Source organism: Nothoprocta perdicaria, unplaced genomic scaffold, assembly GCF_003342845.1.
Source record: "Nothoprocta perdicaria isolate Ctin4 unplaced genomic scaffold, notPer1 scaffold_146, whole genome shotgun sequence".
Lineage (NCBI taxonomy): Eukaryota > Metazoa > Chordata > Aves > Tinamiformes > Tinamidae > Nothoprocta > Nothoprocta perdicaria.
In genome coordinates this window covers 1,820,653-1,845,277 of record NW_020454605.1, presented here as the reverse complement: position 1 = coordinate 1,845,277, position 24,625 = coordinate 1,820,653, and the positions used below count along the sequence as shown (strand labels likewise).

Genomic DNA, 24,625 nt, shown 5'->3' with positions numbered 1-24,625 from the left:
TACCCTACACAGTGCTAGTCTGGGTTACCAGGCAAAAAGAAATTTGGATTCTGGGTTGAAAGTGGAGTTTATGTGATTGCTTGGAGATGTATTCCTTCAGAGCCTCTGCAGGGTTTATTTTCAATCCAGAGTGGGATCAGCAGCATGTTACAACCCCTTTTCCTTGGAGCTGCAAAAAATGCAGGGATTTGCCTTGCAGCCCTCCATGCCTCTCAGCTTCCMTGCTTGTGTACTAGGGAAAGGCAATCTGTCACTGGCAAAGGATGAGAAAAAGTGAAAGGGTTCATAAAAATAGTGGTGTCTTTTCAGAAARAAAAGAAGGGCTTCAATAGTAGCAGACTCTTCCTCCCCTATTGAGGCAGCTGCAGGATCTGTTTCTCCTCCTGTAGCCTCTCACTAATTTAATTTTCTTCTGTGGGCTGTATTTCTTCTGGCCCATCATGAATAGGAAGGAGGAGATGAGATGAGATACTTCAGGACACCAAGTTCTGGAGCGATTCCTCTGCTCTGCTGCATGCTGATAGCATAAGACACAAGGCATTTCATCCTCCTCTAGGAAAGGAGAAAGAAATCGGTCTTGGAAGAAAAGTGTCCAACACCTACATACAAACTCATGAGCRTAAGCCTTAAAAAACCTGCACAGCTCTCTGGTCTTCTATAAATAAAATAAATAAGAATCATTTCAGGGTGATGGACTCAGGTATCACTGCTGATCACTGGTGGTTCCTAGGTCAATGGCACCATCCCAAGCAATCTCTGTGCCATGTTTGGAGGCAGGGAAATTCCCTCTATGCAGTCTGGGTGTTTGGGAGAAGAAGAGATTCCATCTTCCATGCCAAAATCATGTCACTTAATCATACAGATGCATCTGTTGCTTTCTGAGAAACATCCATTTGTGCTTTGACAGTAAAGCCTTTTATAAGGTCACAGAAACACCCTGCAGGTGATTTGCTCTTATCACGTAGGGACCCTTGAAATTCCTTCCTTGCATGGGTAGGGAGAACAATTTGCTAGAGACCTCCCGGGACATGAAACTTACTGAAACTTACTGAGCCAGAATATTCACCAGCTGAGGAATTTCTTCGCTCAGTATGTTTCCATCTGCCCCTTTTCTATTGGCTGGTCACATAGCAACAACTGTTGGCTGATTCAACCCACATAAATAAAGTCATTTTTGTCAGTTAAATACAACTCTTTACATAGACCAGTGGTGGATGGTTTGTTTGCACCATTCCCAACACCAGACCACCAGGCAAAGCAATAGCAGTAGGGGAAGAGAAGGTTTCTCAGGGTGATCTTCAGGGTGATCTTCAGGGTGATCCCTAGTTTCTGTAGCCAGAGTGGAGGTGTTTGCTGGGTTCGCCTGTAGCCTGAGATCTGGACCCACCACAAGTATCGGGTCTTTCTTACCTCCCTGTAGCCCTAGCCACATTGCTGTCTTGACACGTGCAGTCAACCAAAGCAAACCTGAGGACATGTCTTCTTAGTGAATAAGCTTTGGCACTTTATTTGGATAACAACCTATGATTATTCCCTCCAGKGCTTTCTTTGTGGTGACGGTGTTTGGGGAACTAGAGCTGCAGATTTGGCCAGGCAGATAATCACCTCTGCAGGGAGCCCACACATGTAGGTTAAACAAAAGCTTTATTTCCACACAGTATTCCTGGGACACCATGCCAAGATTTCGCAGACGGATCCAAACAAGGATTGGCAAGGAGCACTTTGCTCCTGTGATGCTTTTTTCATTACGAACAGCCCTGAGTCACAATATGCACATTGAGAGCCAAACCTGAACTTCGTTTAAACTCGTAAGTGCTCAGATTAACCATTTTCAKATTTGCACCTTAAAGAAAATAATGTCTTGAGACATTAAGAGCTTGCTGCAGAGGAGCATAAGCTGTTTGTTTCTCACTTGCACAGCACCAGGAACAAAGGACTCTAAAGCCTTGGTCAGAGCTCCCTGGTACTGCAATACAACAAATATTCAATAAGCCATGTAAACTGGAATGCAGCTACATGGACAGACTGTTCGTGGTGAGCAAAGCCCTGAAAGCTGGACCTTGAGCTGTGCATTCTGCTTGCTGTCTCCTCTTTCTCCCCACATTTTTCAGACTAATGTGGAGAAAGGTCAGTTGGTTTCCTGAAGGATTTCAATATTTTGAAATGCTATGTCAGTTCCAGATTTCTGAACACAACTAAATAAATAAATAAAGGAAATTGGAAATGGAGGCTGGATCCAAGACATCTGCTTCCATGGAGATACAGGGATCAGTAACTGAGRTAGTCCAACAGATGGGCAGCTGAGGTGTCTGGCAGACAAAATGTTAGATCCAGTTCTACTTGAAAACTGCATGTCATTTGCAGCTTGGCAAATTCTAACAATGGCAACAAAAATTTCAGTGCTAATAAATGTCTTCTGTCCAAGCCCAACTGGAATTTCATGCATCATAATGTGCTTTTTATTTGGACATCAGGCCTACATGAATATARCATACTTCAGTACTGGCCCTTGGCTCTATGTCTGCTCACCTCGAGTGAGGGTAGTTATTTTTGAAATCTATTGCACAGGCTTTTTCATTGTGCCTGAAGTCTGTATTACGTACTTTGGCCAATGTTTACCCCGAGTAGAGGAGGCAGAATGGTAAAAAGCGGATTTAACTCCTTTGAATCAAATTCTTTTCATGTATCAGTGAAAGTAGTCAGTAAAGGAGAGCCAGCTGATATGATTTTTATTAAATTCCAGGAGATTTCTGTGCAGGTTCTGTGCAGGAAAGGAGGCTACTGGGTGAAGAAATCATAGAATAAAGGGCAAATGAAATGGATCAAGATGATGTGCAGGTAGAAAGCAAAAAGGGGGGTTAAATGACCAGAGTTCATCATGCAAAAAATTATCCGCATGGTCCTTGCAGTTCCCTAGTGGGCCTTGTGGTGGTAAATATAATTTATTTAGTCACTCATAAATGCTAGTCAGCAAAGAAAGAACAACGATGGACTGAGGGTTTGTAGACACCAAGTCAACCTTGAGAAGGACTGTGARGAATATAAGTGAACAAGGTAGGGATGGTGAATAAAATCTGCCAGTGATGCCCATGGACTTGCACCGAGCTGATGTCCACAGCTTTTGGAGTAGGAATGAGAAAGGAACAAGGATCTGCCCATGTGTAGGACCTTGCAGAAGCATATCTTCAATTGCACAGATAGAAGAGCTGCTCTGAGGTCTCCCATGCCTTTGACAAAGGGAGAAACCAATTGCTGGTGCAAGGAAAAAAGGCTGTGTGGAAAGGAAGGGAGGGCTCCTACTGTAGTGACCTGGAGCTGTCCCAGGTTTCTCCCTGAAGGACATGTCTCTAATTACAAGGTAAATAACCAGAGCATTGGCAAAAGGGGAGTTCTGATATCCCTACACGAGAGTGTCGGGACCAAGACAGCATTGCTCCATGAGTTCAAGGAGGAATAATGCTGCAGAAGACTTATCCTTGACCTGACTCTTGCCCTCATGAAGCTGCAGTCCCAAACACCTTGATATCTTCTAATGAGAAATGGATTCTATGGAGTGATATTTTTCCCTCCCCACCTTAAGGTCCCCTAGCTTGAGAAGCTTCCCCAAACATATATCTCTGCAGCTGTTTTGACACCCCATAAATGCTGTGGCCATCCACATCTTCCTTAGGCCCTTCTGCATCTTCTCCTATCTCCACTGCCTGGTTCTCCAGCTGTTGGTTTGCGTATTGTGAGCCCTGGTTTGAGGTCTGCCCTAAATTACTGCAGAATGTGTGAACCGGGAAAATMATTGCGGAATGTGTGAAGAGGGCAAATTACTGCAGAACGTGTGAACAGGSCTCTCCGTAGGCATCTCATCTGCACAGAGAGCTGAAAAGCAACTTGAGATAAAGGTGAAGTCTGAGGTTAATAACACAACTTTCCGGTAGGAGACATGGAATCTTTATTGGTGCTTGTTTGTAATTCATTGTTAAAGATACTGTAGACCCAGTAAGAAACATAAACTACATTCTGGCAGTATATATTGTGCATAAATGYATTTATAGCTCTCAGCAGGTCTTCATAATTACATGCACTATTAGCAGCAACTACACTATATTTCTTTTGTTGACACAGTTTTCTAGTGTGTACTTCACTATCCATAAATCACCCAAGCAATTTGTCCAAAATCACCTCAGAATTCTTCTGCAGAGCTAGAAAATTTGCTGGTTCTAGGCCCCATCTTCCTCATCGGAACCACTACACAATAGTTTTAGAACAAAAAAAAAAAAAAAGAGCCTGATGAAATAAGCACATTTAATAGGAAAAATGTCCCAAGAGAAAAGCTAAACCTGTCTAAACAGAACAATGCCAGGAAAATATAAATATATTTTATAGCTTTATAACAGCAGAGGTTATCACTCTTAGAGATGAGTCCTTGGCCTCTTCCTGTTGAAATTAAGACAGAAAAATACCACTGGCTTCAAAGAGATTAAGAATTATCCTGGGATTACTGAAGTCGTCAGTAATCAGAACTTTGCTTTTCTGCTCCCCTTTCCCACAGATTTACTATTTTTCTTATTAATAAATTCAAAGAATGTTGTTTATTTTTGAAGACAGCAGGCTGAAGAAAGAATCCCAAAACTGTATGCAGTAGGGCTGGCTAAAATCTTTTTGTTTAAATAATTTTCAGCTGGAAAAATTGGTTAACAATTAGCTTTTTTTCCCTCATAATTGTATTTTTTTGCATAAACATAAACACACTTTCAGAGGTTTATTTTTTTAGTGAGGAAAGAGCAAATCCAAAGCTGGAGACCCCTTAATTGAAATATGTATGTAGATGTTGAAAGAAAGAAACTATACATAGTGATTGATGGGGTTTTATTTTTTTCCTCTYTCGTGCCCTTAAAAAATGTTTATGTTGGTATTGAATAGAAACAGAACTTTACTCTCCAGCCTGTTCATGGTCACACTACCAGTTAAATGGGTCAGTGGGACCAGAAAAGATGATAGAAGAATTTCTTGCAGCTGCCACAGATTTCTTGTGTGACTGGGACACAACACTTCACCATTTTTGTATGTTTTCTGCTCATAAGCATCATCTTTACATCATTTTTGCCCATGTACTGGAAAGTACATGCATTTCAAAGGGGATTACTGAACCAGTAATGGTGCCCAAATGGTAGTGAGGTTCACACAGATTGACTAGATCTCTCCACTTGAGCTGATCAGTTGWTGACAGACACTTTTGGAGCATGATTCATCTCATCTGAATGCACCTGTCTGGGATGGGATTTAACACCCTAACTTTAAAGACATCCAGCTTTGGAGGAGCATCTCATTAAACACATCTAGTATTATATTAGGTCCTAAAGTCTGCTGCCTGGACTCCAGCTGTCAATGCAAAAGGTTTTGGCCTCCTGTAAGTCCTTAATCATATTTTTCAGCTCCATTTGGATGCTGTAGATATGTTAGGACATGTGGGACGTTAGGACACATATGGCACTCAGCCGCTGTGTTTAGGCAGCTGCATTGTGAGGCAGATGTCTCCATTTGGGTATCACCTCAAACTGCTCCACAAATACCTATATATTTTTTTTCTGATAACTCTCCCCTCGTATGCCTTTATGGGAGTTCCTCCCAGTTTGGAGGTCAGTCTTGACAGCACATTGGCCTTTCCAAAGTAAAAACCATTCATGAAATTCTCTGCTAGGAGGAAGCACCACACCAAGAGCAGAGGCAGCTCCCTGACACATTCCCGGTCTCCATGTATCCTCTTTATGAAGCCTGGCATGTAATGCTTGCTTTGAGGACTACAGGAACAAGAAATAAAATGACACAATCCTTTACATTATGGAAAATCTCTGATTTACACGCTGTGCTGAGACTACTTTTTTTTTCTTTTTTTTCCCTTTTTTTTTCTAGGGGGAAAACATGAGAAAGTAATGAAAAAGATAAAGGTTATGCAGAAGTTGTTTGACTTTAAACTCACATCTGCAGAGACTAATCTAGATTATATTCCTCTCTGGAATTATTCCAAAAAAATGCATATTAAGACAAAATTGCCTGACTCAAATTTGTCTCCCACAGCATTTCACTTCTTTGCATGAATTTGTGAATGGAGAATGAATGTAGTATGTAAGGTGCTCACCTAAGCCCCGTTGGGACAACTGAAGTGTTATATAAGCTTTTTGGCAGATGTCTTTCAAAATGAACTTCTCCCACCTCAAACACCAACTTTCATCATATTGCAGCCAAAAACTCCTGTCACCAACAGAGGTGCCATACAGTAGAATCTCAGGATCAAAGACTATGAATGAGTTTTCCTTCTATTTTCACTCTTCACATCTTTATTCTCCAAGCAGCTTTTACAGTACATGCCTTATACTTGATATGGTATCYTAGCTCTTCATATAATACCTTCCTTAACTTTTATAGAGTCTAACTTGTCTCATTTTATAAAGATATCTCCCATAACCAGAAGAGGTTCAGCAAGCAGTTGTTGGCTGTACTTACTTGCCTGAAAAACCTGGCCTGGGTGCTCTACTGAGAAGAGTTTAAACAAGGTTTGAGAAAGGTCTTGGTGTTTTCAGYGAGCACCTTTTGGTGGTAATATTAATTAAACTACCATGTCTGCAATTTTCTTCAGACTTACAGGAGAAAGAACAATAATTCCCAGGGGTTTGTTAGAAGCCAGATGCTGAAAAGAAAAAAGCCTGGAGTAAGAAGTGGCCAAGTCCAAAAAAATATTTATTTGACAGTGATGAAGTAGGCTCTGTGGGAAGAACTGCCTAAAGGCTGAATGCTGGCCTTTTGCAGAAAGGGATTTTTGTACACTGGGAGATTTGTTTAAAGACAAGTGTCTTTGGGACTACTAAGAGATTGGGAATGAAAAAGTGGCATACTTTCGGATTTGCACTGTTTTATTACTGGCGTGTTTTTTAYTCCCTGAGCCCCACTTCTGCAGGAAAAAAATTCTTATGTTATTAGTATTAGTAGTGTTCAGTTAAAGGAAACAGCAGATTATCCTTCTGTGGATCTCAGTTTTCCAATATCTTGGCTTTCTGTTCTCATCTTGCTTTGGGATGAAAATCACAAACTGTTTTAAATATATATATGTCTATAAAGCAAAACAAAATGTTCTTCCAGTTTAGATCTAGAATTGCAATGATGACATATTTTGACATTTTGATCAGAATCACATTTTGACATTTGGAAGCAAATATTGATTCCAACCAAAGTGTTTAATTTCAAAATCGTCATTTTAGTTTGAAAATAGCATTGCATTAAAATGGCATTTGCACATGAAATGTCAATATGAAAGAAAATCTTTCAATTTGAATTGACATACAGGAACCAAATATTTTGAATCAAAATCTCCCCTTGTAAGGAGTGAAAAAAAATCTGCTTTGTCAACAGATTGACAGATCATAGACTTCACTGATTTTTATGAAAGTAGAGTTTCCTCAACAACAAAACTATTGGAAAATGATTAGCCTGTTTTAGCACTTGGCATTGTGGTTGGAATCTAATCCCAAATGCAACCAAATGTGTTTAAGATGCCGTATACATCTACCTAGAATATATTTCCCTCATTCTCATGACTGAGATGTTGAGGAAGACATTTCACTGCCCTCACCATCATCTCCTCACTAACAGATCTCTGCCAAAAATGGATGGACAAAGCCATGATGATCACAGCTCTGAGCTGGTGCCTGATTTTCAGCAAGAAATGACTATTAGGATTCATCTGCCTACTCAGTTTTGTCACCTACAAGAGCTAAGAGTCTATAACCATTATATTGCTTTAGACTGTAAGAGTTGGTGGAGGAATTGTAAGAGTAATGRTGGGGAGTTGCCTCCTCTTTTGGGCTGAATTAATAGCTCTTTGCTGTGGCCCTGTTAGGTCGCATCCTCTGCAATACCCATGTCAATGTCCTTTGTGCTCCCCATCTCTTTGAAGGTTGCTTTTTTCAGTGTCCTCTTTGTGTCCCTCAGGACAGATTTGAATTTCCTGGTCAGCATGTCTTGCCAGTTTTGTCTGTAAAAGAGAGAAGACAGAAGGTGTTAGTAGCCCCTGCTCACTAAGAAACAGCCTTTCATTTTAAATCAGAAAACAGAAGAAACAGTAGAGGTTCTCAAAACCATTAAGAAGCATCAAACAAGGACTGATGTTCATACAGAGCTGCAGCGACAAGATGATCCCAATAGGCCCTACAACTACTGAAGATTTTGCATGTGCCAGTGGCATATATATAGACCCTTTTATTCAAAGATATTTACAAATACAAATTACATTCACCAGAAAAAAAAGTGTTTCAGCTGTTCATGAAGAACTTCCCTGAGTGCACGTCACTAGTCTGATAAAGCCTCCAGCTGCTTCCCTCTTAATCAGCTAATTCTCTAATTTTGAGGCCTTTCACAGCTACTATAAGAATATCTGAAAGTCCAGCTACTCCGAGCTGARTGAGTGGAAGGACTTGAAGCAGTTGGCAACGTTCTATCTGTCCTGTCCTATATAAAGCATTACTAAAGCAAATTTACTCTGTACAAGAGAAAAAAGGACATTCTGGCTGTTGTAACCTAGAAATAAAGAGGACAAATCCTAACCTATACCTATAACATTTTTTTGTGATTAAATAGATATTAATAAGCAGTTGAGAAACTGTTGTATACAGGTTTTATAGGTTACACATAACCCTACACATATCATATGATTTTAAATCAATGCAAAACTGCTGTGTACAATGAACAAGCAATGACTTTAAAATAATACATATAGAAGTGAATAGTCATTAGAAGGCAGTGGCAGGACTCCTACAAGCATAAAACAGGAGGCAAGCCTTCAAAGGAGAGGAGCAGGGTGATAAAGGCAATTTATTCTCACAAATAACAAATTACTAATAGAAAAGTCTGCAGGAACTTGATGAAGCTGCCTTAATGACAACACAAGCATAGCTGCCTTTAAAGTATAGGTAAAACCATAAAGCAACTAATAACGCTGCAACCAGAACCAGATATGTAGGGTTGATTACTCTGATATCCTTCACTGTAGCATTATGTATTGCTACATTATCACTMAAGGGAATTGGATTTTATTTGTTAAAATTGTTGTTTTATTTGATTTGAGGTTTTGCAGAGAGTGCTTGTCTACCTAACCTACCCTTGAGGACTAGCCAGTCTGTACTGTCTCCAGTATTAAATCTGGAGACAATACAGGAGAGAAGAGCCAGGACCTTCAAACTCAGCAAACATCATCTTCCCTTTACTTCYACTCTCAGTAGAAGACCAAGATCCAGTAAAAGAGGCCTAAAAGTGATCTAAAGGCAGATCTCTGAAGCTTGAGAAATTACAAATGTATCTACCCTAAAAAGCAAGATTTAGGATTCAGTGTAGGATACCCTGACCATTCACTGAACAAACCACCAAATCCATTTGTCAAACATCACCACAACCTTCCCCAAACCACCAAGGAATCAAAAGAAACATGTTTATTTTGATTTTTTGGGGGGWCTTTCTGTTAGACAAAGAAGATATGCCTCCCAGTGTGAAGCTGGGACATGTTCCTGCTTACGGAGATAAAAGAGATAGGTGATGCAGAGGTAATGTGGAGTAGAAGAAAGGGGGAAGAGTGTGATGGAAAAAAAAAAAAAAAACAATAGAAGTGAATGATTGGGTTCTGCAATTCTGGTTTTATTCTCTGGAGAGCTCATGCAGGCAAAATCATCTTAGATTATCCCTGAGTATTCTACTGCAGTGGTTTTGAATGAGAAAGAGTAAATTGTAATGATTTTGGCTTGCTTKCTTTCACCTTTGAGGACTGAGTTTCAACCCAGCTGCAGAAGGTTCAGTGGGTTATGATGTCCAGCTTGTGCAGTATTTCTTGGGGGATCATGTTGATCAGAACCTCCTCCATCTTCTCTCCCGCACCAACRAGAAATCTTTGTTGTTTTGAGATATCATGTTATCACCTACTGAAAGGGATCATAATATATAGTAACAGGGGGACAGGACTCCATCACTTAGGATGTCCTGCTTAGGAATGTGACTCATTTCACACCACTAAACATGAAGTAGGCATATGGGAATAAGAGGCTATTAAAAGCAGTTTTCYAGATTGAAAGCCTTGTGCTTACAGGAAGGATTGACTCAGGACTAGCTGAAAAGCTCTAGGTGTAAATGCTGCGTTGATTTTTCTGTTTCCCATGATTTGAGCCAAGTAAGCTAATCTCTATAGCTAGATTTCTCTATAGTGAATTGCTAAACAGCTTTGCTCCAGTGCAAAGTTCATGTCTGCAGGTGATACATATTGTAAATGCTTTTTTATTAGTAGATTTGCAGTTTCCATCAACCAGAGCTAATCCCAGTGAGAACTCCTCTTTGCCTCTGGCCTTGGAAGCTTGTGCTCGTAAGATGAAGATCAGCACAGTGGTCTTTCTGTGACTTGAAGCTACTATTTAACATATGGTAGTGCTTGCACAGGGCTCTCCACAATATACTCCATATTTTAATCGCTTCATATGAAACTTTTGTCCAGTTCTTAGAGCAGGGAAGGCCTCTGACAAAACTTTTCAAATCTCGTATGGTAGGGAAAATGGCCTAATAACACTTCCTGCATCTTTAAAAGTCATGGCTAGGAAAGAGTAACACGGCTCAAAGTGTTCCACAAGGTTTTATCTGTGTGAGAAAAACGGACAGAGCCTCAGGCTTTAATGAAATCTATCACCTTGATAGACCATTTCATAGACGATCATAACAAGCCTGTAATCGGACACTTAGAGCTTTTTTTTCCCAGGTCTTCCCCTTTTTATTAAATGAAAATTTAACTATAGGCACTGAGTAAAAACATTACAGCTGCCTTTGGAGGTATTGGAAAGAAAAGCCTGGATGTCACCCTGTGCCCCATGCTCTAGGTGTCCCTGCTGGAGCAGGGACATAATCTCGAGAGGTCCCTTCCAACCTTAACCATTCTGTGATTTCTGTGATAAGCAACCATAGAGCATTCTCATGATGCATTATGTCCTCCATGTGCATATATGGATATGTATGTGTGGAAATGCAAGACTTACGTTGATAATTTATCAGGCATCTCTGGGGACTGAAGCTGGAGGAGCAATTCAGTTGTCCAGTGCTGCTTCAGACACAAAAGTGTCTGAAGGGAAGCTCCAAAAACACAGAGCTTCACCTACTGCTGAGCCATCAAAATGGGCCARCAACCTCCACTTTCTCTGTCCAGTTCATATTATTATGTGTCACATTTTGACTTCCAGCTAGACCATCCTAAACCCACGTATATTTCTTATATCAGTAGATATATATCTGAATTACAGATTCTGAATATACAGAATCTGAATATTCAGATTATATCTGAATAACAGAGCTGCATCCTGTTGCATGCCATGAGATATGAAATTATGTAAGGCAGGAAATAGGCATTAAAAGATAACAACAACAGGCAACTTGGATTTTTCCAGGCTCAAATTTCAGATATATCTCTGTGTTTACCATAGATTGGACTCCTTCCGGCACAGTATACATTGCCATTGAAGGTAAACACAGTAATACCAGAGGTGAGCATGGCTATAGGTCATAAATTTATCTGCAGGGAAATCTCCCAGCAAGGTTACTACTATGAGGAACTTAAAAGATATATATATATATATATATATTAAAAAGAGCATAAGAAAGAGACATGTGGCACTAAAACCAGCAAAGTGCAGACAAATAACACACATAAGCAGACACTAAACAGCAGAGCTACAATGGGACTGTCCTACAGCTACTACCTCAGATCTAGGCCTTTTTTTGAAGGAGTTTTTCAGCTTTCCTCCTTTTGAACTCTGCAATTTCTTCTGCGGGTAACCCATGAGCTCTACACCTGTAGTGAACACGTAGGCCATTAGAAAAAGAACCAGTTCAGTGTCATCTACAGTAAAGAACAGACAGTCATGGAGACCAAGCGACATGTAAATGATCTCTGGTGCTAAAAAGGGAAAAAAACTCTGGGCCTGGCTCAGATTTTATTTACTCCCACCTTATACCACTTCACCTCCACTTATTGCAAAAGGATGAGGTTATCTTTTTTAATTTTAATTGTCTTAAAATGAGGTGCCTGCTCTGAGATAGATACTTTTTGTAATTTACAAAGCCAGACACATCCAGTGGGCTCTTAAAACATCTTAGTTACTTATCCCAGGATGAGATTTTCTTCCCTGAGAAACTAAAACTAGATAGGTGTTAGATGGCCTGATCTTCTGATTCTTCCCATAATTCATCAAAACAAATAGCAGAGCCAAAGTGCTGTAAAGCTCTAGCTTTTAGTTAGTTCAGTCCCTATCTCGTTGCCTATCCTACAGGAGCGACCCATTGGAGTTCAAGGAATTCATCTTTCTTTTCCTGAACATGATGTGAAGGTGTATTATGATAATAGCACAGACTTTTTTTTTTTTTTTTTCCTCTCTGTCCTCCTCTGTACCTCTTTTCTCCCTCACCTAAGCCTAATGCTGGTGCAATGTGTGCTCTATTCTGAAGCACAGGCTTCCTGGGCAGCCCATGATATCTCAGCTCCACAGTTTGCTCCATCCTGGCCAGAAGTCCCTCCATTGCCTGCTCAACCCAAAGCTTTCTCTTCAACATAGTTAAGACAGCACCTCTGGCTCCGTGCATCTTCTATTTTATATTTATTTTTATTTTATTGTGTCTCATATTTTACTTCCTTAAAGTGACTTTCACCTCACTTCACCTTCCAACTTGCTTGGGTGATCTTGGAGAAACTACTGGGCATATCTGGGCACTTTTTAACAATGCCTGAGGCCATACCTGAAAGAATATGATCCACAAACACATAAAGATGCAAAATATTATTTCAGAACCACCCTTGCCTATCGCTACAGAAATATCCACAGAGAAAAAGGCTATTTACATGTCTTCTAAACTGTCACTGGCTGACTAGGTTTCCTTTTGAACACTGCATTTAAGATTTCTTAGTATAGGCAATATTTTTCTAATCTAATATTCTAGTCAGTCTTCTCAAAGCCTCAGCTTCCTCAGAAAGATCATGTTTAAATATATCAACTGTAGCTATCACATTCCAAGACAGAGCGCCCTGTTCAAAAGGAGATGAATCATTAGCTTCTTTATCCTTCTTTTCCTCAGAATTACCAGATTTCAGATAATATTCYTCTTTCTCTTTCTCACTGTGCTGTAGCCCTGACCAGAAAACATTTATTTCTTCTTTGCACTGTTATGTTAGGGCTTCAGATATCATTTGAAAAGAAAGCATTGATTGCGAAACAAAAAAACATCTGTCGACACTGAGTGATCAAGACTGTGAGGCAGAATATGCTTTGATTTCTCCAAATAACTCTTCTCGCTTGTTATATAAAGTTTATTTGTGAAATGTTATGATGATATTGTAGAATTTCAGTCAAACAAGGACAGCAAAAGTTTTCCAGTGTTGCTTGCTCTACAAACTCTTTATTTCTTATTCAAAAAATGTATCAACTGAGAAACWTTAAAAGGGGGAATGAGTAGAAATCCTTTCAAATATGCTCCAGAAAGGTACACAAGCAGCAACAGTAGAGATTCTTCATTGATTTTCTCTCATCCTGCCTGGTGCCTCCACACAGAAACAGTAATCATCCTGKTTTGTGGTGGGCAGAATAAGAAAACATGTTGTCTTACTACATGTCTTTCTCCAGGCTTGCAACAGGATGTTTCTCCTCTGCTGCTGGGAGATGACTTCTTTAAGTATCCTTCACTGTTTTTTGCCTATTTCATATCAAAACAAGAATCTTGGTGCTTTCTCCAAGATTGAAACTCAAGTACAGGAGGAAGCGGTGGCCAGAAAAACACGTTTCTATCCTTGGCTGAATCCCCATTTTCAGTGATTTCTCACTTTATTCTGTGCTTAACCATTTCTGGTGGTGGTAGATTGGGGGTTTTCTGGACTAAAAAATTACTACACGGTTTCTACAAGAGCAATGATCRGGACTTGATGATAACCGTCCAAAACTTTCATATGTTCTTTCCTGACCAATGAGCTCATGGTTAGAAGTCCTTTGAGCAGACTTTTGGTCCATATTTTTCTTTGTTTAATGTTTTTTTTTTTTCTTCCAGGTGACTTTACGTAGTTTATTTAAAATAGTGTTAGAAAGGTAAAGATAGTAAATATAACTAACTATCTCTAGGGACAGAGATAGTTAGATAGGGATAGAGATAGGTTCCTGCTGCTGGAAAGCACTGTGTTAAGTAGTGTTAAAGCTATTTTTTTCAGAACCTGGATCACAGATTTCAGAAAGCTAGGTCAGTCGTATATCTAAAACATGAAATGAACATGACCTAGGCTCTTTTATAATTTTTTTTTATTATTATTATTTTTTATTCCATTGGCTATACTATGGCTGTTCTCCAACCCTAAATTTAGTCTCCTGCTATATCTTTACAGAAATTTCAGTCTTCCTTCAAAGCTATCAGACTATTGCGACAACAATCTAGACTGCAGGTAGGCTGTTACTCAGCTGACCAGCAGGCCCTTCTCCTTAATCTCATCATCCTTCCTTATTTTCACAGAACAGCTTAGGTTGGAAGGGGCATTTTCAGATCATCTGGTCCAACAATCCCCTGCTTAACAAGGGACACATGGAACAGGTTGCCCAAGATCCTATCTGTCTGTTTTTTAAATATCAACAAAGATGGAGACTGCCCAACTGCTCTGTGCAAGTGCTCCATCACCCTCACACTAAAAATGTTCTTCCTTAGGTTCTTTCCTTACATCCACATCTTCTCTACACGCAGGCTAATTTACCACTGTTTTTTGTGGTACAGCAAAAAGAGAYTATTGGGGAAGAGTCTTTTTCTTTGTTTTCTATGGGTGTAGATGGAGCCACAATCCACAGGATCCTGAGATGCAGCATTACAAATACTAACAAGCTACAGGCAAGGGGGATAATTAATTTGCATTATGAAAGAGATATCTGTCAGGGAAGGTGTAGTATCTTGTCTTGAAGCAAGGAAAGGACTATGGAGCCCAYTGAACACCCTTCTCTATTTTATATGATGTAGAGGTGACCTGAACCTCCCATCTAAAACATGAGTACCAAGTACCATCTCGCAGCAGAACCACTATGGTTGCTCATCTGTTGATGTCAGGCTGCCCAACTTGTGARGGAAGACACAGACTCTGCCACTGATGCTGAAACAAATGCCATTTTATCTGTTCTGGCAATCTGTCCGACAGATGGGAAACTGGGAAGCCAGGTAGCTTAGTTACTTTCTCTTATGTGGTACTTAGACTGTCATGGAAGGAAATCTCACGGAGGCAAGTGAAAGAAGCCCTTCARAGCATAGGAAATGTCATCATCCAGCTGTGTGGGCATCCAGACTTTTGTGAGCAATAAGTCCTCACAACTCCTCAGAGCAAACGAGAAAATGTTCAAGCAAAATGCCTCGCAGAGGGGTTGAGAAAAATTATGTTAAAAACAGTCCTTAAGTGGTCTCATTTAGGTAAGGGGGAYGTCCTATCACAGGAGTTAAAACTTCCTTCATTAAATCAAATTCCTTTTCTTTGCTGCGTAATACTTAATGAGAGTAATTCCCTGTCATAGTCTAAGTCAAGAGTTTGGATATGAAGTCAAACTATGGGCTGAAAATCTCCAGAAGACCTCTCAGAGGAGGACTAATAGCTTCAGTGAGTCAAGAAGAATGAGGTAGTGAAATCTACATATGAGGTCTCACACAGATCCCACACTAAATCCTATAAAGAGCTAAGTAAAACATGAGATGAATTGCTTCAGAACAAAATGAAAGAAATGAATAGAAATTCCTCCAGAATCGCCTTCCCCACCTCAAAAGTCTGTAGATGAGGAAATTCTCACGGACTATCAGGCAAAGGATTGAGACTACTATATTTGCCAAAAATATGGTCATAATAGAGGAACAATTTTCAGACTCTCATGAGCTGGCATAAAATTGAACCAGCAAGAAAAGTCTGAAAAAACAGGATGCCTATCTCATACCAGCCCAATAATATTGTAGATCAGTGCACAAATGATTCTCCAAATATTTGTTTTGCTGGAAAGTGCAATTACTTATTTTTTCCCCATTTAACTTCCACAAAGTCTCATTTTCATTTTGAGTCTTTCACTGGGACAGATTTGATCTCATAAAGGTGTTTGATTTTTTTGAGTCACTACTTCATTCATTCATTCAACCAATGTGTGAGGATCTGTGGGGACAGAAATACTGCAAAAAAACAAACAAGGCCCTAGGACGAGGATAGAAGGTCACATCCATCTCTGCAATATTACTTATGGACTCTTCTGGAGCTACACAATGACACTCAGCAACCCCTGTTCTTGGTTAGGGTGTATAGGAATCCAGCACAAGCATTTTCTCTCACTACAATCCAAAGCGAAGAACAACTCTGTCCTGTGTAAATATAATTAATGTGAAGAAGATATTACCAGGGACCTCAGCTTTTATATGACTGTAGAAGAAACATCAACAGTCAAAACGACCCAAAATGCAACTGTTAAGGGTTAAACCCAAGTGAAATGGGCCTACTTTCAAGGTAGCAGTGTGGGTGTTTTTTTGAGTTTACACAATTCACCGTGTTACTCTGGCAAAGCTCTTCAAAGTTCCTTTTTCTCCCTTGACAAATACATCACTGACATCAACACACATTACTCAATAATAGCTCTTTTCCATCAAACATAAATGCCTCCAAGCCTAAAAGATGCAACGTGTCTTTCATAATTATCTTCCAGACGCCTTCTGTCTTCCACTCTGATTGACACTTCAATACCTTGAAAATTGCTGCCCCAAATACTGTTATATTCAGGTAACTCCACCAAATCTATGGGGGCTCCTGAACATATTCAACTGTCTTCTATAGTAAACTATTATCTGCAAATGGTGGTAAATTCCTTCATTTTTTAATGAGAGGAAACAAGGCAAAAGTTAGATTACTCAGAAAGGCAAAGGAAAGGTAATAAAACAGACCCTCTTTGCTGTCAGACATTTATCTCATAGATGGTCACTGTAGGTTCTATTTACAATCGATGAAACAGATCTTAAGAGTGATTCATCTCTTATGTAGAGGTCTAAGTTGGCCAGTCTAATCACACCGTACAAGAAGGTATTTGTTTGCTAATTATACAGGGAATCAAGTTTCACTAGCTTTAATAAGGGTTTATATATACACCTTACTCACAAAACAAATCCCACTCTTGTGTTTTATGTCCTGGCTTCAGCCTCTCCTTTGTTGGCATACAGCATATGACAGCTGAAGGGATACATCAAGGGATATTCAATTTGCAAAGCCAGACATTGCAAAGCTACAAAATGACTTAATGGATTTGTGTCTGTGTGCAAACCTTGCTCACATGCATGCAATATTATTAATCTTGACTTATATAGCTATGCTACAGGTAAAACACAGAATCTCTTTCTCCTTCTGTTCAGATAACAACACTACAGAGAAAATGCAGGTTTGTACAGTGAATGAAGTTGGTGCTCCCTGGAGGAGCTCAATGAAAGGAGAGAAAAATCTGAGTATCATCCAGATGATAATAAAAAAGTGCCTCCCACATTCACACAGAGTAGGAAGGGGATTCAGGAGAGAACTTCCATCTCCAAGGAACTATGGGGTGGAAGCAGTTTCTATAATACTTCTTGGGAACTGTATTTAGAGACAGAAGATGACACAACTGTACCACTTCCAAATTCCAGTACTATGTCTGAAGAAACATAAGTCATCTTAGAAAAATTTGTGAAATATGTGGATTTTCACATAAATAGCATAGAAAGATAGCAATTCAACCTGTGAAATACAACAGTGAGGTTTTAATGAATATTTTGAACCAAGAATGAAGACACACTTACCCTGGCTTTATCTCAGGAGGTTTAGGTAAGGGCTTCAGAAAACCTTTTTTCCCAACTAGCCAGTATGTATCTTCTACTCCTTTACCCTAAAATGAAAGAAAAAGTTCAGATAAAAGCACTTTGTTGACCACTCTCTGCTAGATCTTGTAACTTCATCATTGGATTTCTGGGGATTTCTTATACATCCCAAGAAAGAGTAAGGCTGAAAATTTTGGCATCTTCTTTAGAATGTTTCAGGGATGATTTAAGTTTCATTGTCCTAAATCAATCTCATGCAGAGCTCTGTCTGCAGGGCAGTAATGGTCAGAACTATGAATTTCAGCTGGGATGACTTAATGCATCAGTAGATGCTGTTAATTTAACCTAGCTGAGAGTCCTTCCCAAGGGACTTCCTCCTGGTGGGATTTCCCACTAGTCATCACAGTTAAATGTCAAAGCAGTAACAACTTTTCATGAGAAGCAGGACTTCARTGAAAACTTCCTTGACAGAGCTCCAAGATGTGCTTATATCTGTGATCCAAGATTCAAAAAAGTCTTCTAGAAAACACTTCAGAAACAATGACCAGGAAAGAAAAAATCACCCAGGAAAAGACATATTTTTTTCTTTTCATTTACCCATTCCCTTAGGAGCTTCTCACAACAGTGAGTTTCAGATAAAGGTGGCTTGTTAAAGACCTTTTTTCTTTATGAAACTTTTCAAAACTTTTTTTTTCTATTCCTATCCTGGGAATAAATTGTTAGAGCCAGCACCTGCAACTGGCTGTTTGATCCTATGTTTTTTTTCCATGATGCTTCAAGAATTACTTCATATATTCAGATAATAATTGGGACAATTTGGGAAGGACTAGATGAAAAAGTGGTGGACAAAGGCCAAACAAGAGCTTAATATTAAAATTCCTGAAGCATGAAAGCTCCCTATGAAACACTTCCCACAGCCCTGACCCTCTTACCTTCAGTTCTGTTTTTCCCCTAGGTATGATTTCATAGCCTTCGTTTAGAGCCCGAAGTGTATCCACCGTATTTTGGCTGACATGAATTCTGTAAGCTGAGAGTGGAAAGCAAAACAGATGGGTTATTATACTGTACACATRCAGCAAATTCCCCACTGCCTCATACTGGTAAGGAGATAACTGCCCACAGGCATGCAGGAGTGTAGCTCTGTAGCTATGTGGTGCTCCTCTATGAAGAGTATGGCTCTGTTTGATTGGATACTCCCAYATAAATCTTTAAAAAGCTGTAAAAAGCATAAGAGAAGAAAGAAGTTGCACTGGGGACTTTATGCAGGATGGCAAATAATGTTCTGAGCATGGGAAGTCCAGTCTTAAGAAAGACAGTGAAGTTTGARCAACATTGCTGGCTGAAATCAAGGATGTCATTTTTAATATCTATTGCCACAGCTTAACAAAGCTGTGAGGAAGAAAAGAGAAGCATCTAGTGAAAGTCCTGCTTCAGGCTTCCAAATATCATGATCCAGACTGGCTTCCCATGAAGAGCCATATGAAAAGCAGGTGTTGAGACAAACAGGAAAGAGGGAGAAATTGCATASGGATATAATGAGAATGTGCTTGTGTATATAGATCTTAGAGATTTATCACACTTTGGTTTTCTTTCCTCTTGTAGGTTCTGTGATGAACCAAATATGTTTTAAAAATTATGAGAAAGAGGAAAGTAGTTCAAATGTGCAGAGGAAGACCATGCAGTTTTGAGATACATTTCCTGAGACAATAACCTACAATCTTTCTATTGTTGGATTCATTTATATATCTATTAATATTTTTATATATATCTATTAATATTTTATATATCTATTAACATTTATCTATATGTTACACCTATATACATCTATATATCCGTATACATTTATGTTTCTATTAACATGAAAGGATGGTTTTGTATCTGCAATACTCCTGATATTTCCAGTTTCAGTGGGACTTCAAATTTCCAGAGATCTAAATCTTAAGAATCTTTAAGCATTTGCCCTGCCATTAGGAAGCCACCATCAAAGCATTTACTCCTTTCTATAGTTTTCTAAACTCAATAWATGCCTTCTAAAATATCAGCTATAATTACAAGAAAGACAATATTTTTTGATTAATGATTAGCCTAATTGTTAATCTAATGTATCTAACTGAAGTCACTGGAACTAAAAATGTGAGAGTTATATGACAGATTGATAAAAATATCAGTGTGGTCTACACTACAACATATTTCTGGCCTGACAAGTTGTCAAGATTTGAACTTTAAATAGTGCAGATTTCATGTGACTTGTGAACTAGACATATTGGCCCATTTCTTAGAGTTGTTAAAAATGTCAAGCAGAAGGCTGGAAATGAGCAAGTGTTAAAATATGAGGCATAATGCCTTTAGAAATCTCCTGGTACTGRAGCCTTGAACATCAAAGACATATTCAAGATTTAATTGTGATTAACRGGATCCAAATCAGGAGGTTGTGGTTGGCATGCACAGTGTGAATCACATTGAGTCAGTCCATTTGCATCTTAGGATCAGGCCAAATATTTGTTTGAGATACTGCATGAAAAAGAGAAGTAAAATGGAATGATCTCCTTGTCTCAAAGACTGGGCTTGGGMGAAAAACCCTTTCACTGCTGCTCTTTCCATTGCAATGACTGTAACTAAAGACAAAGCTCTTCACCTTTCTGGAGAGGTTTGTTGATAACCTTCTCCCWCGTGCTGTCACAGATACTTACGCAGGCCTGTGGACTCCATCCGAGATGCCGTGTTCACCGTGTCTCCGAAGAGGCAGTATCGTGGCATGGTGAGGCCTACCACACCTGCCACACAAGGCCCTGGAAGGAGACACCATCTGTATAACCCAAACAACAGCACTGTGCAAATCGAAGAGTTSACTGATAGGCAAATCTCATCCTCTCCTCTGATATTCAAAAACTACTTTGGAATGCAAAAGAAGGATCTTTAAAAAATTCCTTACTTTTGTGCTTGTTGCAGTCACCGTAAAGACTAACCTTGCTCTAGAGTGCAGAGAGTTGTTTGTTATGCCTAACAGACAAGGAGAGATTGTGGTAGCTTATGTACCAGAGACTTTCTCATCTGGGAGAAATTCATTCACAGTCATCAGAAGCTCAAGCACTTTTGAAATATCATCTTAATCAGCCGCCTCTGACCTCCTTTTGCACCTAGAATACTGAATTTCATATCCTGTGACATGCCTCATGTCCCAGTGAACATGGGTTTAGGGTCAACACTGGATGTCAAAAGATGCTGAGCACTCTGTACCACCCTGTATCCCCTCCTTGGAAAGGAAGGCTTCACAATCTTACCTTTCTGGCCAAATACTGTTAATTTCTCATTCCTCTCATTCTTTAATCAAGATCCACTCCCTCCCAAAGTAGCTCCTGAAGAACTTGTGCCAAGTTCTTGGGGAGAGGTATGCATTCAGGATTCAAYGAACACGTACACACACGGCTCAAATTTAACGTGTGACAGCCAAACAGCACAAACAGCTGTCATCTAGGGCATTTGGATCAATRAATGTTTGGACTGTGTTCTGAAGGATGAGATGCTAAATTTCATCGTGTACATATTAAAAACTCCATCTTGCAAAATAAGGCAAAAAGAAAAAAAAAAGATAAAATAGATTGTTTTCAGAAATGTAAGGAGAGGTGGGGCTTCCTGAAGAGAAAAGACAGACCTCTTTGTGTTTTCCACTGAATGCTTTATGTCCTAGATCTTTTGGGGCTCTGTAGCAGCTCTTCAGTTTTACTAAATATTTTCCCAGAGAATCATGAAACTGATCTCAAGGAAATCTTTTCCCATGAATGATTATAGGAGATGTGAATGTAGTAAATCTTCAAGAGTATTTGAAAGTAGATAAGAAGAGATATTTGAATATACAAGATGGTGTATATTATTGTTTTTTAATAATTATAMCCTAATTTAGAAGTGATGAGTTACGCATTTGCCACTGGGTATTGATGACAATGTAACCAAGCAATAATTTTACTATGATTTCTAACCTTGCTCACAGAATTGAATCTTCACAGAATTTTCAGATGTATCTTAAAGTTAATGAAGCTCTATTAAGGCTCATACATAAACACATGAATTTAAGTTCTAAATCTAACCCCTTTATTCATTTGAATAAAAATCACTTGGAAATGCACSATTCTTGCAAAGCTGAAAAACATGAAGAACTTTGAAAGAGCTCCTTTTTCTGTAATGCTTGAAAAGCTATTTCTGGAAAGCCAAAGTAGCACTAGTTCAACCCAATTTATAGAGGATGGAAACTATAGTTAAAAGCAGTTTTAACTCTTGTCTGTTGAGCCATCACTTGCTTAAAGCTTAGGGAAAAAACTACCATGCTAATACCTGAAGCATTGTAAGGACTTAAACAGTTTATGTGATCTGAACATAGCATGTGGGGAACACTGCTACTAACACAGTGTACAATTTCGATTAAATCACTGCAAGGCCAAGTGCCTTTTAACTTCATTCTCACCTTCTTAATACACTCTTTTCGTTCAAGTTCTTCARAAGAGGAAATAACCATTAAAGGAAGTTTTTACAATGTCTAATTTTCGCAGTCCAGAGGCACCTTTATAGCACAACCCTAAAGGCATTGTTGATACTCTTAGGTCAAGGACCTAAGGCTTACCTAACTGATCATTAATGTGTGACATATGCATAAACAAAAGATCTAATTGGAGGTCTTTTAATGCATAGTTCAGCAAGAGCTTTCTCTGCAAGGGTATTGATTCATATAGGAAAGGTTGTTTTATTCTGTTATAATAACATGACTCAAGCACTCAATAACTTCAGTAAGAATCACAGCTCCTTCTGGGCTGTATGCCGTAAAGACATAAATAAATAGTTCTTGTTAAAAGAAATTATCCATCACCACACAGGGAATTTAGTCTATTTTAGGAAGCATAAATTCAGGTAGCTGAGCTCCCACTGTAGCCAGTAGAGACCAGGTCAGTGCAAATTGAGTCATAAGAGTTATTCAGCTCGACTTAAAGAAGGTCCTTGCAACTGAAATGGCTCTCCAGGGTCTGCTTACTCCGTCTGCCAGGTCTCTACTGACTGCATAGGGATCACATGTCCCTAACACTACTACAAACACCTCCACATGGAAACCTAAATCTGAGTTTTCTCATCAGTCAAGTCCATCACAAAATAATTTCCCTGAAGCTCCCATCCTCAGAAAAGCATCCTTACATTTTCCTAGAGCATCGCTTCCTAACTTGTCTTTCAGTTGCAGAAAGCTACTCTTCAGGTCAAAAGCAGCCTATAAAAGCCTAAGGACAACCAAAGGATTGCTCTTCATTGGATGTGCCAGAGAGCTAAGTCACTTGCCCGTGTTGTCTGTGTGTGTTCCCCCTTGTCTAGACAGCCTTTACAAGAACTAACAAAAAAACTCCAGTGATGAATCTCCCACAGTACCATTTTTTTTTCAGAGGAAACCAGAGACTCTGCAATGAGAATGTTTGGCCTCATTGTTTAATTGCACGAGTTCTCCAGTTTATTTTCAAAGATCTTCTGGCCAGAAGTTGAAGGGGTCAGTCAACGAGCCATGATGGAGAAACCTCTGCAAGAGTTATTGGTGATGCCAAGAAGGTTAATAAGCGCGACCGAAGCATGAGGCATCCTGCCAGAGGTCCTGACTGATAAGTCGGGCCAACTAAGCCTCCGCAGAAAATCTTGTCCTCTCCCTGTCCTGCTCCAGCCCGGCATGGAAGGAGCTGAGTCAGCTGAGCTTCTCCGGGCCAATAGTCAAGCCAAGAAATGAGAGCCAAGAATCCATTTAAAACAAACAAAAAAAAAAAAACGGGGAAACAGACAACTGACCTGCTCGTTACCCTGGTCTTACCCATGCATTCGCACAAGTGGGCCATAAGCTCTGGCCAGCAGAAGGTCTCAGCTCTGTGTTGGGGTGGAAGTAAATGGCACAGCCCAGGAGAGATGAAGATTGAACATTCCACATCACAGGGGCATTTCCTGAGAGTTCAGGAAGATGATCACAAGATTTTCTTCAGCACTGGCTCCCAGAAGGCAGTGGAACCACAAAAAATGATGGTTCACAGCCATTCTATGTCTTTCCAAGCTGATGAAAATGTTAGCCAAGACCTCCTCTCACCATGTGTTTCTCCATGATGCTGGTGATTCCCTCTCCAGGTTTCTTTTCCCAGGAGCACTGGGGTTCAGGATTAATCAAACTCTGTTTTTGGTGCACTTGTTTAGAAAGCAGGTTTGCCTTAAAACATGTATTTCTTCCTGCTCCCATGACAGAAGAAGTGTTGCCAGACCAGTGCAAAACAAGATATGTCTTCTGGATCTTTAAAAAGAAACCACCAACAGCTTCCCCTCTTTCTTGCACTCCCTGCCCAACAGCAAAAGTGCTTTCCAGACACCCAGAGTTCATAAAAAGAAAAAACATAACTAATCCCCTGCAAATCACATAGGAACAAATTTCTGGCTGGATGCGTGGAAGGTGTTGCAAAATCGCTATCAGCAAGCAGAATCACAGAATGGTTGACGTTGGAAGGGACCTCTAGAGATCATTTAGTCCAACCCTCCTGCTCAAGTGGGGACACCTAGAGCAGGGGGCACAGGGTCGCACTCAGGCAGGTTTGGAAGATCTCCACAACTTCTCTGGGCAGCCTGTTCCAGGGTTCTGTCACTGTCAAGATAAAGAAGTTCTTCTTCATATGAAGATGGAACTTCCTGCATTTCAATTTGTACCCATTACCCCTTGTCCTGTCACTGGCCACCAATGAGAAGAGTC

At 39.7% G+C, this 24,625-nt stretch overlaps 1 protein-coding gene across 1 annotated transcript in view; it reads right to left on the bottom strand.

Moving 5' to 3' along the window:
* Positions 1-11,772: 11,772 nt before the first annotated feature.
* GUCY2F (guanylate cyclase 2F, retinal) overlaps positions 11,773-24,625 on the bottom strand; it is a 38,898-nt gene continuing 26,045 nt past the window's right edge. Inside the window, 4 exon segments of the mRNA XM_026034540.1 lie at positions 11,773-11,857; positions 17,863-17,948; positions 18,813-18,907; positions 20,571-20,669. Coding sequence (XP_025890325.1) covers positions 11,773-11,857; positions 17,863-17,948; positions 18,813-18,907; positions 20,571-20,669 — 365 coding nt within the window.